The 23,657-nt window shown below is 42.9% G+C and overlaps 1 protein-coding gene across 4 annotated transcripts in view; it reads right to left on the bottom strand.

Moving 5' to 3' along the window:
* Window positions 1-1,788: 1,788 nt before the first annotated feature.
* LOC124595321 (ankyrin repeat and SOCS box protein 3-like) overlaps window positions 1,789-23,657 on the bottom strand; it is a 299,266-nt gene continuing 277,397 nt past the window's right edge. For all 4 annotated transcript variants that reach the window (XM_047134051.1, XM_047134042.1, XM_047134025.1 and 1 more), the window contains exon 12: window positions 1,789-2,728. In XM_047134051.1, coding sequence (XP_046990007.1) covers window positions 2,535-2,728 — 194 coding nt within the window. In that variant the 3' untranslated portion in view covers window positions 1,789-2,534. The remainder of the gene's footprint in view (window positions 2,729-23,657) is intronic.

Genomic DNA, 23,657 nt, shown 5'->3' with positions numbered 1-23,657 from the left:
GCTTCACTTCAGTGATTGCTTTACAGCCTGCACCATCTGGAACCTTCCTACCAACATCAGCTTTTCTGAACTGTACAGGTGGGAACTCTCCCTACAACATATCCTTCGTTCTTATAACCTCTCTGGTCTCAATCTTCACTAGTCCCTGCTCTCCACCCCTTTCCCAGCTCCCATGCCAGCACTATGCATGATTTATCTTCCGTTAAAGTGCCTACTAGTCTTTTCCCCTTTTCTATGTCTCTTCTCTCTCCTCCCCCAGCAGAACCTCTCGACTCTGTACCTAGCAGCCCATGTCCCAGGTCACTCCCACAGCAGCTGTCATCTTCTCTCACTTCTACCCTGCTATCCCTCCCCATCCCGATGCCATATCTCTTCCTTACCTCAACCACCCACTCTGCATTGCTGCTCAGGTCGGATACATGCACAGGCACAGTTGCAGTTGGGTCTCAGCAGCCGTATAGACAGTAGATGTGTGTATTTGCATGTGAAGGATGACTCTTTTGTCCAAAGGCTAAAAGTTTAGCAGTATTGTCATTGTGTCTGTCTGTGACTCACTGCTTTCTCTACATGATGATTAGCAATTTTTTGTTTATATTCCATCCTGGACTTCCCACTGTTTGATTTTTTTCTTTACTCTCTGTTTGCCAGAGTCATCTTAGAGAGTATTGACTCCCATGAAGTCTCCTACAATACAGAAATTTTAATTACCTTACCACGTTAAACTTGATTTCTTGACTGTATTCCAGCAGGGAAGAAATATTTCCTCTTACGTATATTGTATACTTTATATACACAATGAACAAAAAACATGTTAACAATCCTTTAGTTTGATGTTATTTCTCTGCCACTGACTTTCCTTCATCCATTTGAAAACTGTCATAGAGCAGTCTTGTCTTGTAACTGTATGATATTTAATCAAATGTTATACTGATCCAAATGTCCCTCTTTTCAAGTTCACATAAGCAAATACTTATTTCAGATAGACATTCAAAGAATGCTAAAACAAATGCTATTGAGACTTATGACTCACTACAGATATTTCTCATCTGATTACATTGCTATCATATGTCTGGGGCACTGTGTACAATTTTTAATGTGCTTTATTTAATTATGAAAAATATACTGAAGGAGCTGTTTAAAAGTATGGATGCACAATCTGTTTAAAATATGATCTACTAATAGAGAAAAAGCAAATTAAAACTGAAAGTTAATAATTCACATGCTGCAGACACACTTTTGTACAAGTAACCTAAGCCATTTTTAGATTGAAAATTGGTCAAAATCTGTTTATGAAGATTGTCACCGACCTGCCTGCAGTCACTCAATGTACCTAGTATTATCTATTGCGAAGTCACCGTAAAACTGTATCGTGCTATCATCACAGAGATTATTATGCACCAGTTGTCCAAAATATGTGATTTATTTGACCAACATGTTTCAGGATGACATGATCCCATTATTATCAATATTTTCATTATTACACATACAGTCTTGTGTTTGACTACACACGTTTGCTAGCTGTTTACTACTTTTGACTGTGCCTGATGACATACTCATTTTATGGTGTGTAATACTACATGGAAGCATAGACAGAGTTCCATTACATGTGTGTGTGTAATAATGTGACATAATGACTTGTCTTTTACAATAAAATTGTTCCAAAACATGTTGGGTTAAATAAATCACACAGTTTAGACAGCTGGTATGTAGTTATGCCTATACTGACAATAGTATTCTTGCAAAGTGAGAAAAATTATTGCTTTGGACACAGAAAAATAAATACACCACAACCTTTTTTCTATTTATTTTTTTAATTGTGCCGATCATTTCACATAATGTTAGCAGTTCACAGAATCTTCCTCTGGCATATGAAAAGAACTAGTAGCCTCTCAACTTTTAATTTAATAACTTGATGATTCAAAACAGATATATGCACAAAATATGTAGTTTAAGATTATTTTTGATCAAATATACTCACTAAATTAAAATTTCAGGGTTAAGAGTAACTTTATTAGTAACAAAATAGTTAAACACTTTTTGAAGGTGACTGCCAACAGCTGCTATGTATTTAATAAAATGCATGATAGGGAGTTGTCTATAAGTCCTTTATTATCACTACTGGTTTCAGTTAATAACTCTCTTATATATCATGCCACGTCATTGCCATATTTATAAGACATGACATGACATATGATATGATATAATATGATATATAATAATTTATGAATTTTTATAACCTCATGATGGTGATATGAAGGACATACAGATATCTGCATGTTATTTATTTCATACAATAAAATAGTGTTGCTATACAATTTATCATATCTCATGATTATAAGAAGTCTTATTTTCAAATCTGCATAAAAGAAGAATGGAAATATAGCATTAAGGTAACTGTAATGATACACTGTCTAAGATTTTGAACACCAATTTTCACTATCACAATATGGAGCATATTTTGTGTAACATAATACACTATCATAATGAGTTTTTTTCACATCAGATAAATGATATTTTCGTAAGAGGGCCCAACATTAGAACACGTAATTCAGGAACTCATTTATGACATTAGGTAAATTATATTTCTTCAGGCGTGACAGACAGTAATGTCTACGAATTACAATACGACAGAGCTTTGAAAGTGAACTTGGTGCTAATACTTCTGGAACACTCAAGTAGTTTTCTGATGTTTCCTCTTCCAGGTTTTGCTGACTTTCTCCAGTGAGACCTTCAAAATTAAGAATTGTACAATAAAATTTTTATATAAAAGGATATTACAAATTACCCAATAGCTACAAGTTCCGATATTTGTACTGCATCACAAGTAGATGTTTGCATTAATAGACTTCTGCCTTCAAGAGTACTGCCAAAATAGGTGTAACAAAACAGAATATTTTCTAACAGTTGTTTGATGCAAATGCAGTCAGAAATTTATAAACTATGGCAGTTTTTTTATTCTGTGTATTATTAAGTTTAAAAAACAGTTTTACAGTCATAGGTGTATATAATGAAACTAAATTTTGTGCAAGTGAAGTGTCTCCTAACTAGCCACAAAAATTTGAGCAGAAATGACACATCCAAAAGTTTTTAAAATCTCAGAATTTCTTTTCAGGTAAAAAGGAAGATAGGAAACATAAAAATCTGTAAAAGTATTTGTACTGAAGTAAATAAAAATTGGCTTGAAACACAAGATAAATAATACAAAGGATACGGCAAATGGTTTTCACTCATTCATGCATTGTGTTTTCTAAGTCCTAGCATGAAGCTCAATTTTCAGAGATGCATAATAGGTCAACATAAATACATCTGTCCACTGTATTGACAATAATGTATCACTGCACTAATCTGGATATGTTTTCCGGTATTCAGCAAGGAGTCATTGTCCAAGGATGCGATATTTAAGCAAGCTGTCTTGTTGGCATTTTCAGGCAGTCCTAGTGACTGATATGTCTTGCACTGGTGCTGTCTTATGTACTTCCTGTCCCTCACAGTCGAACTCTTGTCAGTGGTACCTGTAGCTGGTTCCTCTTGCAAGATACAGGAGGAAGGGCACTACTGAGACACGAGTTCTGGTAATCAGTCTCTGTGCCGCCACTGCTGGAATTGGGATATTGTTGACACAGGAGACACATGTCTATACGGTGCGATCTACATTCTTCAGTTGGTGTGAATGGTTGAATTTCCTCTGCAGACTATTGTTGCACTTGAAGCATACTCAGCGGTGGAGCCCAGGCATTACTTAGGTGGAAACCACGGCCTTTATTATTATTATCAGCTCATCGTGTAGCTGGATGACTACAGATTCTTTTGAAACATAACCCCAAAATATGTTTGCCTGTTTTAACAACTTGATACCATTATAATTCATGCTATGTCCATAGGAGAGTGAGTGTTCTGCTACAACTGACTTTGTTAGTTAATTCTTATCTGTGTGACTCTTGCGCGTCTGTGCATCTTTCCTACATTGTCTGGATGATCTGACCTACATATATATTCTCATACTGGCAAGGGTAGTGGTGTACTGCTGGTTTGTGGACATATACGTCATTCTTAACAGACTCAAACATCTCACATTATGTTTCTGAAGTATTCTGTGAATTTTCATCAATACATTACTAATGTGAGGGATACAAACTGTTGCAACAGGTTTCTCTTCTTCTTTTGCAGGCTGTAACCAAGGCTGCTTCAGTTTTATGCCACATTTGATCTGATGGTGACTGTAACCACTCTCCTGGAAAAATGTCTTCAAGTGCTGCAGCTCCATTGCTAACCTCTCTTGGTCAGCAATTATGTGAGCCTTGTGCACTAGTGTTGAGGACGGCCTCTTGTTACGAAGGGGCATGACAGTTGCAACCATGCGAATATAAACCTATGTGCATTAGTTTACATAAATGCCATGTCCTAGTTTATAATCCAATCTCCACTTGACTAGCATGTCCAAGAACAGAGGTTGCTGTTTTCTTCACCTTCTATAATGAACCTGATGTTATGGGGCAGTGAATTCAGATGCTGCACAAAGTCTTGTAGAAGCTGTCATTCTTGTGGCTTGATCATGAATGTCTTGTCCATGTGCTGGAAAAAGCATGAGGGTGACCAGACTGCTGACTCAAGGCTTCTTCTTCAAATGCCCCCATGAACATGTTGGCTACCACTGATGACAGTGGGTACCCCATTGCCATTCCATTGGTCTCCATGTATAGTTATTTGCACGAAACAGATAATAAGTTGAAGTGAGAAGGAATTCAAAGAGTTTTGTCACTGATGACCCAACTTTCGCTCATACGAGACAGAGAGAGTATCTTACAGATGCCCTAGTAAAGAGAAAGACCATATCAATGCTCACCATGTTGTTTCCTTGGGCTATTCGGAAGCTCTGAAGCTGCTGCACAAAATGCACTAAATTCCATATGTGTTGCCGACATTTGACAACAAAGGAGTTGAGCACAATTGCCAGATGCTTTTCTAGCTTATATGTAGGTACAGTGGTGTTGCTTAGAATGGGAGGGATTGGAGCCCCGTCTTTATGGACTTTAGGTTGGTTCACAAAGTCTTAGAGATCGAGCCAATACTGGATGAAGCCTTTTCACCATTTTTTCTTGGAATGTTTTCTGGAGAATTTTCATTGAGTTCCTGCTCATGTGGTTTGCTGGATCTACTTCTACAATCAGGTAGGGATCATCTTCGAAGAGATCATATAGTTTTTTCTTTTATACTTGAAGTAGTAAAAGGACTGTAGAATTTACTTGTTTATGTGGATTCCTCTCCTTCTTGAAGATGTTTGGTCTTTGGGGGGGAATAGCCTCTGTGGGTGTACAACATGTTTCATGAAGCTTTTTGCCCACTGCATCTGACGGAAGAGGAACGGCAACCTATTTCAACACATTGATAAGATTGGCCATCAGTGTGAAATTTAGTCCCATTCCATGTAATGACAATATCGCATCATGAAATGTTCTTCTAGTATTAGCTTAGCCTTGAGATGTTCATACTTTGTGGTACATGAATGATATGCTTGTGATCTGCTCACACCTACCATGGCACATGGATGATATGTTTGCGATCTGGCCACATCTACAAGAGCTTGTGCAATGTCTGAACTCGCTGCACCATAACATCAGGTTCATGACAGAGAATGAAGAAAACCAACCTCTGCTATCAGACATGATAGTCAAGCAAAATTCAGATGCCACACTAGGACATAGCATTTACTGTAAACTAACACACAATGATTTATGTTTACATAGTTACAACTCTCATGCCCCTTTAAAATGAGAAAGTCTCCTCAGTATTCTAGTGTACAGGGCTTGTGAAATCTCTGACCAAGATGGTTTAGCAGTGGAGTTGCAGCATCTGCAGACAGTTTTCCAGGATTGTTACAACCACCATCAGATCAAACACAGCATAAAACTGAGAAGAAAATTCCCTGGAGTTCTGTTAAGGATGACATAGGTCTCCGAAAACCTACTGCTGCCAGTGCCAGTGCAGAAAATGTATGCAGGTCAGAGTATCAGGACAACAGAGGAAATATATGGAGTGCACAAGCATCACATAGATAAAGAACAATCAACAAAGACAGTTGTGGCAGAGCACTGACCCTCCAGTGGATATAGCATGAATTATAATGATATCAAGTTGTTAAAACAGAGCACTACATTTTGGGATTGTGTTTTAAAGGAATCTATGAGGATTTGGTACAGGAAGTGATGAAAGAGAGACTGGCTTCCAAGTAAGTAATGCCTGTGACCCAGCCTTGACTGTGCTCAAGGTGCAACAACAGTCATTGGGAAAATCCATTCACATCAACCAAAGAGTTTACATCACAACACTTATATGCCCCACCTCCATAATTAATGCATCTCAATTGCTGTGGCAGTGGCACAGAGACTGAGGACTGCAGTTCATGTCCTGGTAGTGCACTTTCCTTTCCATCTCAACAGTGGAGTCTCCCATGGGTCTCATGGACCTGAGCTCAACAACAAGAGGAAGGTACTGTAGTATATGATACTGTGCCCAATGTATGACAAATTACACACCAGTACTACTTGAAGATAGCAACAAGTCAACGTGCTGAAATATCACACCATTTGGACAATACTACCTGGCTGAATACCTGAGAATCTTTCACAATGATTCTACACTAGGAATGCTTATAATCACATACCACTGCACTACTACATAATACTTGAACTAAAACAGGTTACATTTAGTAAAGTAATATTAGCTGAAAAGCTGCTACTTATAAAGCAAGTTTCTTCTTCCTCGATTTTACTAAACAACATCTGTTGATGTAATGTTGTTAGCTTAAAATGTGCACAACTGAACGACATTGCTCAGAGAATAACAGTTATCTACATGTATGCTAATACAAATTTGTCCACAGTAAAATTTTGACTCACTTGCAGTTAACAGGAATTTTCAATCATTGAGTCTAGATACTTAGTAAAAGTCACAGCTAATCAGGAATGCTTTAAACTTTCTTTTGAGTTTGTGAATATTCACATTTTGTTACTGTACATTTAAGGGAAACTTGCTGGAACCTTTGCATTAGAAAATAACACTGAACACATGCCTCAGAGGCAAACATTACATGAAAATTATTTTTAAGCATTGTGTGACACACTTAACCTGCTGAAAACCCTGATGTGCCCTGTGTCATGGGAAAGCAAGCACAAAAGGTCTATTAATGATCAGCATTTCAAACACAGAGCAAATAATTGTAGCCTTAAGGGGGAATGGAAGCAGAGTATAAAAGGATCAACTTAGGCAATCAGTGTGCCTGCATGTACGAAAAAAATGTAGTTTCCTATGACTATAATATCAATGAGTCACTGCTGGAATTGGTAAACTCATCCAAATACCTAGGTGTAACACTTTGTAGAGATATGAAATGGAAAAATCACATAGCTTCAGTCTTGGGTAAAGCAGGTGGTAGACTTTGGTTTATAGGTAAAATAGTGGGCATGTGCAGTCAATCTACAAATGAGATTGCTTACAAATCACTCGTGTGACCCATACTAGAATATTGCTGAAGTGTGTGGGACCCATACTAGATAGGACTAACAGGAGATATTGAATACATACAGAGAAGTTCAGCATGAATGTTCACAGATTTGTTAAATACATGGGAAAGTGTCACAGGGATACTGAAATGGCAGCCAAACATGAACTATCTCAAGAACGACTATTAACAAAGTTTCATGAACTGGCTTTAAATGGCTACTCTAGGGGTATACTACAACCCCCTATGTATCACTCACACAGCGATCATGAGAATAAGATTAGAATAATCACTGCGTGCACAGAAGCAGTCAAAGAATCATTTCTCCCAAGTACCGTATGTGAATGGAGCAACAAGAAACCCTAATAAGTAGTACAATGGGATATATCCTCTGCCATGCACCTCATGGTGGTTTGCAGAATGTACACGAAGATGTAGATGCAGATGTCTCAAGGCCGTATTCTACAAGTTGTAGGTTGGTAGCCAGTGATGGAACAGGGTGCATCCATCTGCAGATTGTGGCGCACATTGGATCAAATGATGCCTGTCAGCTGAACTTTTAAGTTCACACTTACATTGTTCCAGTGACTGGGAGAGGAGGTTGGGAAGTCCAGACTTGTTTATAGAATGTCAATAAAGCTCACAGTCTGCAGCACCATTCTCAGAACTCATTAGTTAGTTGTAACTGCCAGAAATTTTATACCTTTGGGCGAATGATCACAAAATTATTTTGCTGCATACTGAACTTCTTTCTGAGCCACAGAAAGAATTAATAATTGGTAATAAAGATTATTCCTCCCTCTAGTATTGTAGTTTTTCTCAGACTGTAACAGATTATTTATGAACTGCTTGCTTTTTGCAATATTATGCCTCCCGAGTCTAATAAAGCTTTTATCAGAGACTTCGATGGTTCTTCAATATGCTAGGCTGCAACTAAGAACTGAAGGGTCCCCTAAATGGGACAAGCACATTATGTACATCATCCGAGATGGCTAACCTAATTGATTAATATGTGTTCAGTTTGACACTATAATCTTAGAGATTAGGCTACTTGCAGTATCATCAATGACTGCACTGTGGCACACACAGCATTTCATAGTCAGGAATTAGATGGCATTCAGCTCACAGCCAATAGGTGGTGGCACCACTGCCACTTAACAGCACAGGTGCAACCACCCCTAAACCACTTCCGCAGTAACCGCAGCAACTCCAGCCAGTGTATATATGAAAAATAGCAAACTATCAACTACAGGTCAATTCACCACACCATGCCACTGTGGGCCCACCAGCAGCCTGTGTTCTCCTGCGCACCTGGACTAGTTAGAAGCACATGCCTGTTACAGATGGCAGTGTGAAGTCAGGCTGCAGTCTTGCAAAGTGTTTGGACTTACTGCTTCTAACTATGGAGATATACAACCTTGAAGTGAGAGTGTTGTATGATTCTGATAGTGACTCAGTGTACAATTCCATCTGACAATATTTGTATTCAGACATTGTGTGAACTTCAGTTGAGAGATTAAAATTTGTTTTTCCATTCACGCCTCTTGTCTTTGTTGTTCACATTTCCCAGATACAGCACTAGTCTCCATCCACTCTAGATACTCGTAGCTGTAGGAGAACAAAATGTTAGTATAAGACTCAAAAGAAATGTACCCAAAGATGAGACTATTGACATCCTAGTGATCAACTACTGAAGCATTTGCAACAATATCCTGGAGCTTGATGCACTCCTAAAAAGGAGCAGAGCTCATGTAATATTAGGTTCAGAAAGCTAACTAAAACCCAAAATTGACTGCACCAAGATTTTTGGGCTGAATCTAACTATGTCAAAAGGATAGGCTAATGGGAAATGGAGGTGGTGCATTTATAGCACTAGACATGAAACTCAAATCAACTGAGGTAGAAATTGAACCTGCATGTGAGATCATTTCGGCAAAGCTCAGTATGAAGAGGGGGCATAAATTTGTAGATGTGTCCTTCTATAAATCATTTGACTTCCTTCCTAGATGTGACTCAAAACTTTAAAAGACAACCTCAGCTTGCTAGTACGTATGTTCACAATCATACTGCCGTAATGGTTGGTTTGCAAAATAATGCTAAATGTTTTTTTTTCTGAAAACAACCTAGAAGAAAGAGTTTGGTAGCTGTCTCCAGACAGAAATACATTAGATCAATTGGTAACAATCAGACTTGACATTTTTGAGGATGCGGCAGTTATAGCAGCAATGATTACCAATGTCTTTTTTTCCCAATATTTTCTCTATTCCTTAGAAGGGAAATTTCCTTTGTGGGTTCATAGAGAGTAAAGTTTTTTTTCTAGAAATAACACTTCCACAATACAAAGGCCACCTAAAACAAGCAAGAATATAGGACAGTTCATGAGGAAAGAACCATCTCTCACCAGTTTCAAAAAGTCAATTGCACCACTGGGGACATCTCAAAGAAACATTCCACATGGGAAAAATATATTAAAAAAGATGCTGTGACTTGCCAAATAAGAAAGGACTGGTAGATAGACACAATAAAAAACACACAAACAAATTTCAAGCTTTCACAACCCATGGTTGCTTCATCAGGAAAGAGGGAAGGAGAGGGAAAGACGAAAGGATGTGGGTTTCAAGGGAGAGGGTAAGGAGTCATTCCAATCCTGGGAGCGGAAAGACTTACCTTAGGGGGAAAAAGGGACAGGTATACACTCGCGCGCGCTCACACACACACACACACACACACACACACACACACATATCCATCCGCACATATCCCGGGATTGGAATGACTCCTTACCCTCTCCCTTAAAACCCACATCCTTTCGTCTTTCCTTCTCCTTCCTTCTTTCCTGATGAAGCAACCGTGGGTTGCGAAAGCTTGAAATTTGTGTGTGTGTTTTTTATTGTGTCTATCTACCAGCGCTTTCTCATTTGGTAAGTCACAGCATCTTTTAATTAAAGTGAGGGAGTGGATTTCATCTTATTCACTGGTTTAATAGCTGTGAGACAATAATACTTATTTTGGATTATGGTGTAACAGACAGCACTAGTCAGTCATTTCCAACACTCAGGTACTAAGAAAAACTGTCACTATGGCTATGGTATTTTGTTTAGAGGTCTTTTTTCTCATCTTGTCCCCATTCCAATTTGAACTTTAGGCCACACTGAGAAGTGGAATGTAGTTCACTGATGACTTCCACATAACCAGTATCAGCACATTCACATGGACAGGTAAGTTATTTCAACTATGGAGAACAGTCCAGTTTTGATAACAGGATAGATAGTTTATCCTTTGGTGACATGACAAACTGACAAATTAGTTGTAGTCATTTGACCTCCTAATTCATGTACATGAAGAAGAGCTCTTTGACACATTACATGTTGATGCTTTTTGGAGGAGCCAACATTTTTTGACATTACAAAAGGTGAAATTTGAGCAGAACTAGAGTTGAAATGAAAGTGATAAGAATTTGCTTTTAAAATACACCGCCCGACAAAAAAGTGAAGCACCCAGAAGAGAAGGAGAAAACTAAATGAAGCTTCACAGGTTGAGAGATTATGTGATGTTATTTCGTTGATTACAAAACTGAGTTAAACGTACAAATGACGTGGCAGTATAAGTCCACTTTTCAGTATGATCCTGCACCACCTCTGGCCTGTACAAATGCACTGATTCTATCGGGGAAGATGTCACAAAGCTGATGTATATGTTCCTAAGGCAAAATGGCCCACAACTGTTATAACTGGTCCTTGACGTCCTAGATATTGGCACTGAGACAGAGCTGATGTCTGATCTGATCCCACACATGTTCTATTGGGGACAGATATGTGGATCTTGCTGGCCACAAGAGTACCTCAACATCACATAGACAGTTCACAGAGACATGTGCCATGCATGGATGAGTGTGGTAATGTTGAAACACTGCACCATAATACTGTCACATAATAGGTAACACATACCAGCTGTGACCTCAAGTCATACCTGACGGCTCTCCACAACATCATACCAGGAGTAACATCACTGTGTATTTCCAAGACACTGGAAGGATAGGACCTCACTAGACATTGCTACCTTACTCACCAAAGATGGTCATGTGTGGTAGAGCAGAATCACAATTCAATACTGAACACAATGCAACGCATTTCATCACCAGTCCATTATTCCTTACCATGGCACAACTCCAAATGCAGCTGTTTGTGCTGTAGATTTAATGGCAGCCTATGAGTGTGATGGTAATTCCATGGTCCAACCACTGCTAGTCTCCAACCAATGATACGGGATGACACACAATGTAGCTGGAAATCCACTACTGGTTCTTCAATGGCAGACACAGATGTGAAGTGTTTACAATTGCTTGGTGCACAATACAATGATCCTCCCTTGTGGTGGCCATATACGGCCAACCAAAATTTTTAGGAGAAGTGTACCGGCCCTCTCATTTGTGTGAGGCCCAACAGGGCCTCTTTCAAACTTAGTCCAGAGCTGATAACACTGTCTGAAATGAGTACACAGCATCTCTGTTTTCTTCACAGTGATCACTCTACAATTGATGCTGTTCACACCCCTTATATACCCTACAACACCTGGTAACAACCATAAACATGAACAACACTAATGTACCCTGCTGGCCATTCTCCCTGTAATAGATAACTGTAACCCACTGATGCTGTGTGTATGTGTGTGTGTGTGTGTGTGTGTGTGTGTACAAAGTTAAATTGACATCCAACCATGTCTTCTGGATGATTCACATCTTTTATCAGGCAGTGTATCTCTCTTCTCCTGTTTCTCAAAAACCAAAAAGAGTGCAATATTTGTCCAAGTCGAACTTCTGCACCTTCTTTTATTACATTCCTCAATCTACAGCAGCTTCAGTTTTTCACAGTTTTAAATAGTTAAAAACTGTCCTTTAATCAATGCAAGTAAGGTAGTTTCCCATCTCCAAAATTCAGAGAAAGAAGGTATTGAGTGAGAGGAACCATATAGTCTGTGTGGCACTCCTGTCCTTTGAGTCATGATGTTAAACATGTTCAGCAACCAGGTACCAGGTGTCCTCAATGTGCACAATCTTTCTATGGCCATTCCACTGTATTTCCAGTTAACAATCTGATACCACTGCTGTAACAACTATCTTCTTTTCATATGTTACATCCAGCAATAATACTACCCATGAGCTATTTATAATACACTGTGTTTTTAAATCTTTAGCCAGAGTCTACAGCAGAATTTTTCACTTGATTCCTTTAGCTGAACTTGACTCTGACACTTGTATCAGCTTGGAAGGAGTGTGTCATGCATATCAGCTGGGTAACAACATTGATTCCAACACAGAAGATATCAAAATTATCAGTTAAAGAGGACTGGGTTGGATTGATGGGTCTAAAGGACCCAAGCTATGAGGTCATCAGTCCCTCCATACTACAAGTGTCAAACGAAAAAGAGTGCTAAGACAGGAAGGAGACATAAGACAAATCCTGATGAACTGAGTGTGTGTGTGTGTGTGTGTGTGTGTGTGTGTGTGTGTTTGGATCTGATGGGCATCCAATGGTGAGGGCTTCAGCGTCCTTATAATTATAAAAACAAACTAATATGGAGAGGAATCAAAAGTGTTGTACACACATGCACTCAAAATGACCACACAGTCACTCTGTATCACATGCACTAAAACCAATTAGGAGGGAAGAGAGCTAATCAAGAAATTAAAACACAGAGAAAACAAAACACAGACGAACTAAAAGAAAAGCACAGGGAAATGTGACTGGCTGACCACTTACAAAAATCTAGGGTGAACCAGCCACCCTTTGACACATTTAGAATGTCTCCCTAAGATTTTGTTAAAAGCGTTGGACAATTCACAAAACTTTAAAACCCTAACCAAATTCGTTTGATCATCACATAAAACAGATGGCAAATCTGACGCAGTCCGCTGGTCAGCAAATAAAATGCAGTCCATTAAGATATGGTGCACTGTGATCTGCATGCCGCAAGCACCGAACATTGGAGGGTCCTCTCGCTGGAGTAAGAATCCATGTGTCATAGGGCTGCAGCCTATGCGAAGCAAGTAAGAAGGACCTCGTCCCACCGACGTGGCTGGAAGGAAGTACTCCACAGCTGAATTGTGAGCTTGATGACACGGAGCTTGTTATTGGTCACTGCCAGACACTTGTTTTCCTATTGACACATGACTTTGTACCTCAACAGCGAGGAGACAGCATGCAGGGGGATAGCACACCTCCTTGGCTGCTTGATTTGCCCTTTCATTCCCCACAATTCCAATGTGCCACGGTACCCAGCAGAAAGACACCTCCTTCCCCATTCATTGTAGTTGTAGGAGGGCATCCTAGATATTCTGGGTTATTGTATCTGCTGTGTACAAACATTGGAAAGAATAAAGGGCACTCAGAGAATATGAGCAGACAAGAAATCAAGCACCGGGAGAACATCTCATCTGTTCCAGTGGTTGCAAAATTGCATATAATTCTGCATCAGAGACATTAAATGCTGGAGGCATTCTGATCTTGCGGACACAATCCGGGAAAATGACAGAGCAACCAACTGAGTCCCATAGCTTAGACCCATCTATAAAAACATTTACATGGTCATGGTACTCAGATAAAATATCAGAGAATATTGCAATAAAAATGGAAGCAGGAGTGCTATCTCTCCTGCACCACACCAAATCTAAAATCACTCTGAGTCTCTCTGGTAACCACAGTGGCAAGCGGTTAAAACCCTGGATTTAGGGTTGTACTGGCTCCACACTGACTCCAGCACACACTGCATGTGGATCCCAAATGGCATTGTGGCTCATGGATGGTTGAAAAAAAGGCATTCCAGAGGTGGACGAGCAACAGTATGGTGTGCAGGTGAAGTTGGAGCTGCAAGGAACTTACGGGCCTGACGCAGCATGAGGAGCTGGTGCCGGATGGTAAGTGCGGGTTCCCCCGCCTCAGCACAGACGCTAGGTATGGGACTGGTCTGATAAGCACTCGTGGCCAGCCGAATCCCCTCATGATCGACAGTGGCAATGATATGCAGGTAATAGGGCCTTGCTGACCCATACACCATGCAACCATAGACCAAAAGCACAATAAAACTGAAGGAGACAAGCCCTACCCACTCCCAAAGATCTGTGGCTAAGGCACTTGATGATGTTCAGTGCCTTTAGGGTACTGGCTTTCAGGTCTTGCAGGTGTGGTAACCATGGCAATCGGGAGCTAAAAATGAGGCTCGGAAACTGCACTGTCTCTCTAAAATGTAGGATGGTGTCCCTCATAGTCACAGCAGTCAAATTAAAAAGACAATGAGAACAATTAAAATGAACACATACACACACACTGACCTGCAGAAAACCGAAAACCTGTCTTTACATCTCACTCTTCTAACCACCGCACTTTAAGTTGCAACTAATGGCTCGCCATTGCAACACTAGAGGAGGAACAGAAAACAGCAAAATCATTTACAAATAAGGAGCAATGTACAGGACTCCTTACCATAGATGTGACATTGTTGATGGTTATGGCAAAGAGGGTAACACTTAAAATACTGCCTTGAGGAACACCATTCTCCTGCTCAAATCGATTAGACAGTGTGTCACCAACTCAGATCCTAAAAAAACAGTGAGACAGAAAAGACCGTATGAAGATGGGGAGGTGGCCACGAAAGCCCCATTGATGCAGCTGTTTGAGAATACAGTGTTTCCAAGTAGTATCGTATGCCTTACTTATATCAAAGAATATGTCGATACAGTGATGCTTATGGAGGAAAGCCTGCTGAACTGCCGCCTCTAGGAGGGTCAGATTGTCGACAGTGGACTGAAATCTTCAGAATCCACACTGAAAGTAGCTAAGGAGTTGACTGGTCTCTAACAACCAGACCAGACGACGGTTAACCATTCGCTCCAGGGTCTTTCCTACACAGCTCGTTAAGGTGACACTCTGATAAGTACTGGGACAGGTGCAGTCCTTTCCTGGTTTGAGGAGAGGGATCAGAATTGCCTCCCTCCACGAGTTGGAGAAGTTGCCTGTCTGCCATATTACATTAAAACATTCAAGCAGGATTTCCTTTGATGCTGCTGGCAAAAGTCTTAGGATGCAGTACCAGATTTGGTCATGACCAGGTGCAGTGTCATGAATCTCGGTCAGGTCTGATTTAAGCTCCCACATGGAGAAAGGGGAGTTGTATATCTCAGAACTACTGGACCTTAAGTCCAACTTTTTCCGCTCTACAATCACACGATAGTGACGAAATGCCAGATCCTGGCTTGCATTGGCAGTAGTTTGTGCAAAATGTTTGGCCAGCATCTGAGCAATGTCTCTGGGTGTTGTTTGGAGGCACCCATGCTTCAGCACTCCTATCGGTAAATGGCTGCATTTACTAGAAATCCTCCAGATGGCTTCCCATACTTTTATAGAGGAACTGGAATGATTGATAAGAGTCCAGGAACACTTGCCATGCCCTTTTCTTACTCTCGCTAATGATACGTCGAGCCTTGGAACTTGCGACTCGAAAGGCTCTAAGGTAGTCTGCTGTTGGTCGGCATTTAAAATGTCAAAGAGCTGCACACCTTTCCTGGATCGCGGGATCGAATTCATCTGTCTACCAAGATACTGGTTGCCTCCTAAGATGACTTGATGACTGTGGGATGGAGAAGTCAGCAGTACAATGGATCACTCATGTGATGTAGTCACCCATCCTTGGACACTGTCGCAGTGTTCGAACACAGCCAGCTGGCTGAAACGCATCCAGTTAGCACTGCTGACCATCAATTTTGGGGGCTTAGCTTCAGGTGGCGAGCCATTTAGTAGGTGAAGGCAGATTGGGAAGTGGTCACTGAAATGAAGGTCGTCAATGACCTCCCACTGAACGGAGTTGGTGAGGGTGGGAGAACAGAAAGAGAGGTCAACGGCTGAAAATGACCCAGTAACAGTAGAGAAATGTGTGCGAGTACCCATTTTGAGGATGCACAGCTCGTGAGATGTCATGAGGGCCTCCAAAATCTGACCCCGAGGGCAAGTACTGGTCGAGCCCCACAGGACATGATGGGTATTGAAGTCTCCCAGAAGTTGTACGATAAAATCTGTGAAAGCTTCAGAGTCTAGTGCATTTTGCAGGGGTAAATACAGTGAGCGAACAGTGATCCTTTGATACACTTGAATTTGAACTGCAGCTGCTTGCAGAACAGAAAGAGAGGTTGATGGCTGAGGATGACCCAGTAACAGTAGAGAAATGTGTGTGAGTACCCATGTTGAGTAGCCAAGGGGGAAACAGAGGAGCGGTTTGTATTAGTGACAAAAACTGTGATACCTCCCGTGGCCCTTTCCCCCCACAGGTCATCCTAGCGGTATAGCGTATATCCCTGTAGCGCAGGGACATCGGTATCTTTAAAATGTGTTTCTTGTAAACAAAAGCACAAGGGATGTGCCTGTGCTAGGAATTTCAGTTCCTTCACATGAGTCCTGAACCCATTCGTGCTCCACTGCAGTATGGAAGCCATGTCATCAGTCCCTATCTTTGCACCGGGGAGGTGAAGCACTTGAAGAGTGAGGGGACTGGAGGGGCTGCCTGGATCCAAGGCATCTAACTCCATGATATCCTCTTCATCAGTCAGACAGGAAAGAATGACTTCCGACGGCACTCGGGACAACTTTTGACCCAAATGTCATGAGCCTTTCCCTGCAACCTGTCCCTTCGAAGATGAGGGGGAAAGGGGGCACTGAGAGGCACTCTGCTTTTCTTGTATCTTCTGGATGCTTGTTGCACAACAGTTGTTGGTCTCTCCTGATGCAGCTGCCTGGATTGCTTTGTCCTTACTCATTTTCCCTTGGCATGTAAATGTGCAAGTACAGATGCACAGTGGAAGAATATGAAGTGGCAAAGACAGGGGGTTTCATCACCTTATATTCTTTTTTGGATTCAGCATAGGGGATCCACTTTGTTACTTTTACTTGCTGTACTTTGCGTTCTTCAGCAAAAACAGGGCAATCTCGGATCCACACTGGGTGGTTCCCAGAGCAGTTGATGCAGATCACCGGAGGTGGGCAGTCAATCTCAGTGTCACAAGCAGCTTTTCAGTGGTTCCCACAGATCAATTCACCTTTACAACACATGGTTGTAGAGCTGAAAAACTGGCATTTAAAGGTAAATTTATAGGTAAATATGGGTTTGGAATGTAAGGCCGAATATTAAGTCGAAGGAACCCTGCCATTAGATATTCAGGCAGTGCCGGAGAATTGAGTGTGACAATGAAAGTGGCAGTCTTTCCAGTTGCTACACTATTCGTGTGCCTTCATTGCTCCACATCGACTATTCCCTGAGATGCCCATTCTTCCTTCAGTTCAGCTATGTCCATGTCCATGATATCTCAGAATGTGATAACGCCCTTACTGGAGTTGAGAGAGGTGTTCATGTCAATAATGATATCATAAGTACCCAGTTTCTGTGATTTCTTAAGAAGGTCTACTGCTCTGACTTGTTAATTTTGACCAACAATGAACCATTACACAATCATTTTACAGATTTTAATGTTCTAGCAAGGCCTTCCAAACACTTCTGGGTATAAAAGGGGGACACTTTTTCAAATGTCCCCCTCCTTCCTCTTTATCACCAGTCACCAGAAACACACTGTAATATCTGACTCCATGAGCCCTGTTACTACAATCCAAAGTATTCTTATTATCAGGAGGACTAGCTTCTCCCATTCTTTTGGATGAATGGGTGTGAATCCTCCCAGGTGGTACACCCTTCCTGCTGGGAGGAGAAGAAGATGATTTTGAGGTTTGCATCTCAGTCCCATGAGCAGCTAGGGAAATAAGGGTCCACTCAGACATAGCCCTACGTGCCTGAGTAAACCTTATACAACTGAGGTGCGGCAGGTTCCTCAGAGGTTGCCCGATAATGACTGTTCCACCTCAACAGCCATGCATTCCATCAGCATGCAGCACACCTTCAGATTGAGAGTGCATGGGGGTCGCTGGTGCATGCCTAAAGCTTATGGTGACTGGGGACTGGTGGCACTTAGCAGTTCCTAGCTCAGGAACCCAGGGCTGCCAAGCTCGAACCCAGCAAATCAATGCTGAGCTCCTGAGAGCTCCTGATGAACCCAAATGTAACCAATAACGAATAAAACCACAAGACAGAAACAAGTCAAATTAAGAGAGAGGTAAGAGTGTGAAGATGGGCTAGATGCTGCACTCAGAAAGCAACTGGAGGCCCCTGGGACATGTTATGCAATTGGCGATGCACCCTATGTATCCAGCCAGTGTTGCCTCACCCTAAATCAATATAATCTCTGGAAAGAAAACAATGGCACAGAGACAGAGTAAACCAATGACAGATCTAAAAGAATAAGACAAACTGAAAAAGGTTGAAGAGCAGAAACCAGGCCACACCACTAAGCAAGGGCAGCCATGGGCAACCGTGGGTTGGAGCAGGTGACAAGGTACCCATCCAATTCATTGAGCGACCAATGAAATCAATGTGCCCTACCTCACAAAGCCCCCCATGAACCATGGATCTTGCCATTGGTGGGGAAGCTTGCGTGCCTCAGCGATATACATGGCCGTACCACAGGTGCAACCATAACCGGAGGGGTATCTGTTGAGAGGCCAGACAAACGTGTGGTTCCTGAAGATGGGCAGCAGCCATTTCAGTAGTTGTAGGGGCAACAGTCTGGATGATTGACTGATCTGGCCTTGTAACACTAACCAAAACGGCCTTGCTGTGCTGGTACTGCGAACGGCTGAAAGCAAGGGGAAACTACAGCCGTAATGTTTCCTGAGTGCATGCAGCTTTACTGTATGGTTAAATGATGATGACGTCCTCTTGAGTAAAATATTCCGGAGGTAAAATAGTCCCCCATTCCGATCTCCAAGTGGGGACTACTTAAGACTATGTCGTTATCAGGAGAAAGAAAACTGGCATTCTACGGATCGGAGCATGAAATGTCATATCCCTTAATCGGGCAGGTAGGTTAGAAAATTTGAAAAGAGAAATAGATAGGCTAAAGTTAGATATAGTGGGAATTAGTGACGTTAGGTGGCAGGAGGAACAAGACTTTTGGTCAGGTGAATACAGGGTTATAAATACAAAATCGAATAGGGGTAATGCAGGAGTATATATAATAATGAATAAAAAAATAGGAATGCGAGTAAGCTACTACAAACAGCATAGTGAACGCATTATTGTGGCCAAGATAGACACTAAGTCCACCCTTACTAATGCCAAACTAGCTCTGCAGAGGATGAAGAAACTGACGAAATGTATGATGAGATAAAAGAAATTATTCAGGTAGTGAAGGGAGACGAAAATTTAATAGTCAAGGGTGACTGGAATTTGAGAGTAGGAAAAGGGAGAGAAGGAAACATAGTAGGTGAATATGGATTGGGGCTAAGAAATGAAAGAGGAAGCCGTCTGGTAGAATTTTGCACAGAGCATAACTTGATCATAGCTAACACTTGGTTCAAGAATCATAAAAGAAGGTTGTATACATGGAAGAATACTAGAGATACTAGAAGGTATCAGATAGATTACATAATGGTAAGACAGATATTTAGGAACCAGGTTTTAAATTGTAGGACATTTCCGGGGGCAGATGTGGACTCTGACCACAATCTATTGGCTATGAACTGTAGATTAAAACTGAAGAAACTGCAAAAAGGTGGGAATTTAAGGAGATGGGACCTGGATAAACTGACTAAACCAGAGGCTGTACAGAGTTTCAGGGACAGCATAAGGGAACAATTGACAGGAATGGGGAAAAGAAATACAGTAGAAGAATAATGGGTAGCTCTGAGGGATGAAGCAGTGAAGGCAGCAGAGGATCAAGTAGGTAAAAAGACGAGGGCTAGTAGAAATCCTTGGGTAACAGAAGAAATATTGAATTTAATTGATGAAAGGAGAAAATATAAAAATGCAGTAAATGACGCAGGCAAAAAGGAATACAAACGTCTCACAAATGAGATTGACAGGAAATGCAAAATGGCTAAGCAGGGATGGCTAGAGGACAAATGTAAGGATGTAGAGGCTTATCTCACTAGGGGTAAGATAGATACTGCCTATAGAAAAATTAAAGAGACCTTTGGAGAAAAGAGAATCACTTGTATGAATATCAAGAGCTCAGATGGAAACCCAGTTCTAAGCAAGGAAGGGAAAGCAGAAAGGTGGAAGGAGTATATAGAAGGTCTATACAAGGGCGATGTACTTGAGGACAATATTATGGAAATGGATGAAGATGAAATGGGAGATACGATACTGCATGAAGAGTTTGACAGAGCACTGAAAGACCTAAGTCAAAACAAGGCCCCGGGAGTAGACAACATTCCATTAGAACTACTGACAGCCATGGAAGAGCCAGTCCTGACAAAATTCTACCATCTGGTGGTGGTGGTGGTGGTGGTTATTGGGATGTTTAAGGGGGACTAAACAGCGAAGGTCATCAGTCCCCCATTCCAAAAACAGGCGAGACATAAATTCACGAAGCAGGTAAAACCCCAAGGGGAAGGAACTCCCCCCAGGCCCTAAAAGAACACAAATGCGGCAACGAACACTACACACAAGAAGAGTACAGATGAACACCAGACAGAAAGAAACAAAAGAAAAGAAGATGACCGGAGACTGGTTGACTGACCACGAGAACAAAATAAGGGAAAGAGTCAACCATCCGACGACACACCAAAACAGCAACAAATATTGAGAGACGCGAGGACAAAAGACACAGAAAGGGAAAGGTGCAGGACCTCCCTAAATGGAACCATAAAAAGGACTACCACGGATAAAATTTAAAACATCATCAGCCATGGAGGCATAGTCGCATAAAACCAAAGGCAAAGTGCCCGGGAGATTAAAAGACTGCCGGAGGGTGCGCAGTCGGGGACACTCCAACAAAATGTGGGCGACCGTCAGCCAGGACCCACACCGACACAGGGGGGGATCCTCCTGACGCAAAAGATGGCCGTGCGTCAGGTAGGTATGGCCGATGCGGAGCCGACACAAGATGACAGAGTCCCTGCGAGAAGCCCGCAGGGAGGAGTGCCACACATTGGTCGTCTTCTTGACAGCCCGCAGTTTATTCGGGGATGTCAGGCCACGCCACTCAGCAGCCCACATCCCAAGCACCTGACGGCGCAACACCAACCGCTGATCACGAGCCGGGAGGCCGATCTCCAAAGCTGTGGCGTCGATCGCCCCTTTGGCCCGCCTGTCGACACGTTCGTTCCCTGGGATGCTAACGTGACCTGGCGTCCAAATAAAGACCACCGAACGACCAGAGCGGGTAATGGCGGAAACAGACTCCTGAATAGAGGACACCACAGGAGAAGAGGTATAGCAGCAGTTGATGGCCTGGAGGCTGCTCAGGGAGTCACTGCAGATGACGATGGACGTACCTGAGCAGGAACGCATATGCTCAAGTGCGCGCAATATGGCCACCAGCTCTGCAGTAAAAATACTGCAGCCAGCCGGCAAGGAGCGCTGTTCAACATGGGCAGCGTGAGCAAAAGCATAGGCAGTGCGACCATCTACCAGGGAACCATCAGTGTAGACAGCCTCACAGCCCGAAAATGAGGCGAGGAGCGCAAGAAAACGGCGACGGAGGGCCACAGGCGGAACCGAGTCCTTGGGTCCCTGTGCCAAGTCAAGACGGATGGACGGCCGGGGCAAACACCAGGGGGGCATAGGTGCACGGACCCGGAAGGGAGGCAGAAGAGGGAATGACCCCAGTTCCGACAGCATGGACTGGTCGCGGACAGCTATGGAAAGCCCAGACCTAGGTCGACGTTCGGGCAGATGGAGGACCATGGCAGGGAAAAGCAGGCGATGATTGGGATGGCCTGGCGAGCAATGCACGTGGACAGCATAGTCTGCGAGCAATCGATGGCGGCGAATCCGCAGTGGGGGAACCCTGGCCTCCACCAGTAGACTATCCACGGGGCTCGTACGAAAAGCGCCAGTTGCAAGCCGAACCCCACAGTGGTGTATGGGGTCTAACAACGTCAACACTGAGGGTGACGCAGACCCATAGGCCAGGCTCCCATAATCAAGCCTGGACTGCACAAGGGCTCTGTAAAGACGTGTGGCTCAGGCAGCGGAGGGCGTTGAGGTGCCGCCAGCACTTTTGCTTCAGCTGAGTAATATGAGGAACCCATGTGAGCCGGGCATCAAAGACGAGTCCTAAGAAGCGGCAAGTGTCCACCACTTCAAGCAGGTGGCCGTCGAGGTAAAGTTCAGGATGAGGGTGGACCGTCCGACACCTGCAGAAGTGCATAACTCGAGTCTTGGTTGCAGAGAACTGAAAACCATGAGTCAGAGCCCATGATGCTGCCTTGCGAATGGCTACTTGCAGCCTGCGTTCGGCGACTCCCGTAGTCGTTGAGCTAAATGAGAGGCAGAAGTCGTCGGCATACAAAGAAGGAGACACTGACGACCCCACGGCTGCAGCCAGACCATTAATGGCCACTAGAAATAAGGAGACGCTCAACACCGAGCCCTGCGGGACCCCATTTTCCTGCATATAAGATGAACTAGAGGTGGCACCAACTTGCACCCGGAAAGAGCGGCGCAATAGAAAGGTTTGAAGAAAAGCAGGGAGCTGGCCACGAAGACCCCACTCATGCAACATAGCAAGGATGTGATGCCTCCATGTGGTGTCATACGCCTTCCGCAGATCAAAAAATACAGCAACGAGATGCTGACGTCAGGCAAAGGCCGTACGGATAGCAGATTCCAGCCGCACCAAATTGTCCACAGCAGACCGGCCCCGACGGAAGCCACCCTGGGATGGAGCTAGGAGACTGCGCGACTCAAGGACCCAACACAAACGCCGCCCCACCATACGTTCGAGCAATTTGCACAAAACGTTGGTGAGGGTAATGGGATGATAGCTGTCCACTGCCAGTGGGTCCGCACCGGGCTTCAAGATGGGGACAATAACACCCTCTCGCCATTGCGATGGGAACACGCCCTCGCTCCAAATGCGGTTAAAGATGGTGAGGAGGTGTCTCTGGCAGTCCCTGGAGAGATGCTTCAGCATCTGTGCGTGGATGCAGTCTGGTCCTGGTGCTGTATCAGGGCAATCAGCAAGGGCAGCGAGGAACTCCCTCTCGCTGAAAGGAGCATTGTATTTTTCAGAACGACGCGTGTGGAATGATAACGGCGTCTGCTCGACTCGCTCCTTGAG

The sequence above is a fragment of the Schistocerca americana genome, chromosome 1 (assembly GCF_021461395.2).
Source record: "Schistocerca americana isolate TAMUIC-IGC-003095 chromosome 1, iqSchAmer2.1, whole genome shotgun sequence".
NCBI lineage: Eukaryota > Metazoa > Arthropoda > Insecta > Orthoptera > Acrididae > Schistocerca > Schistocerca americana.
This window is presented reverse-complemented; position numbering and strand designations above follow the sequence as displayed.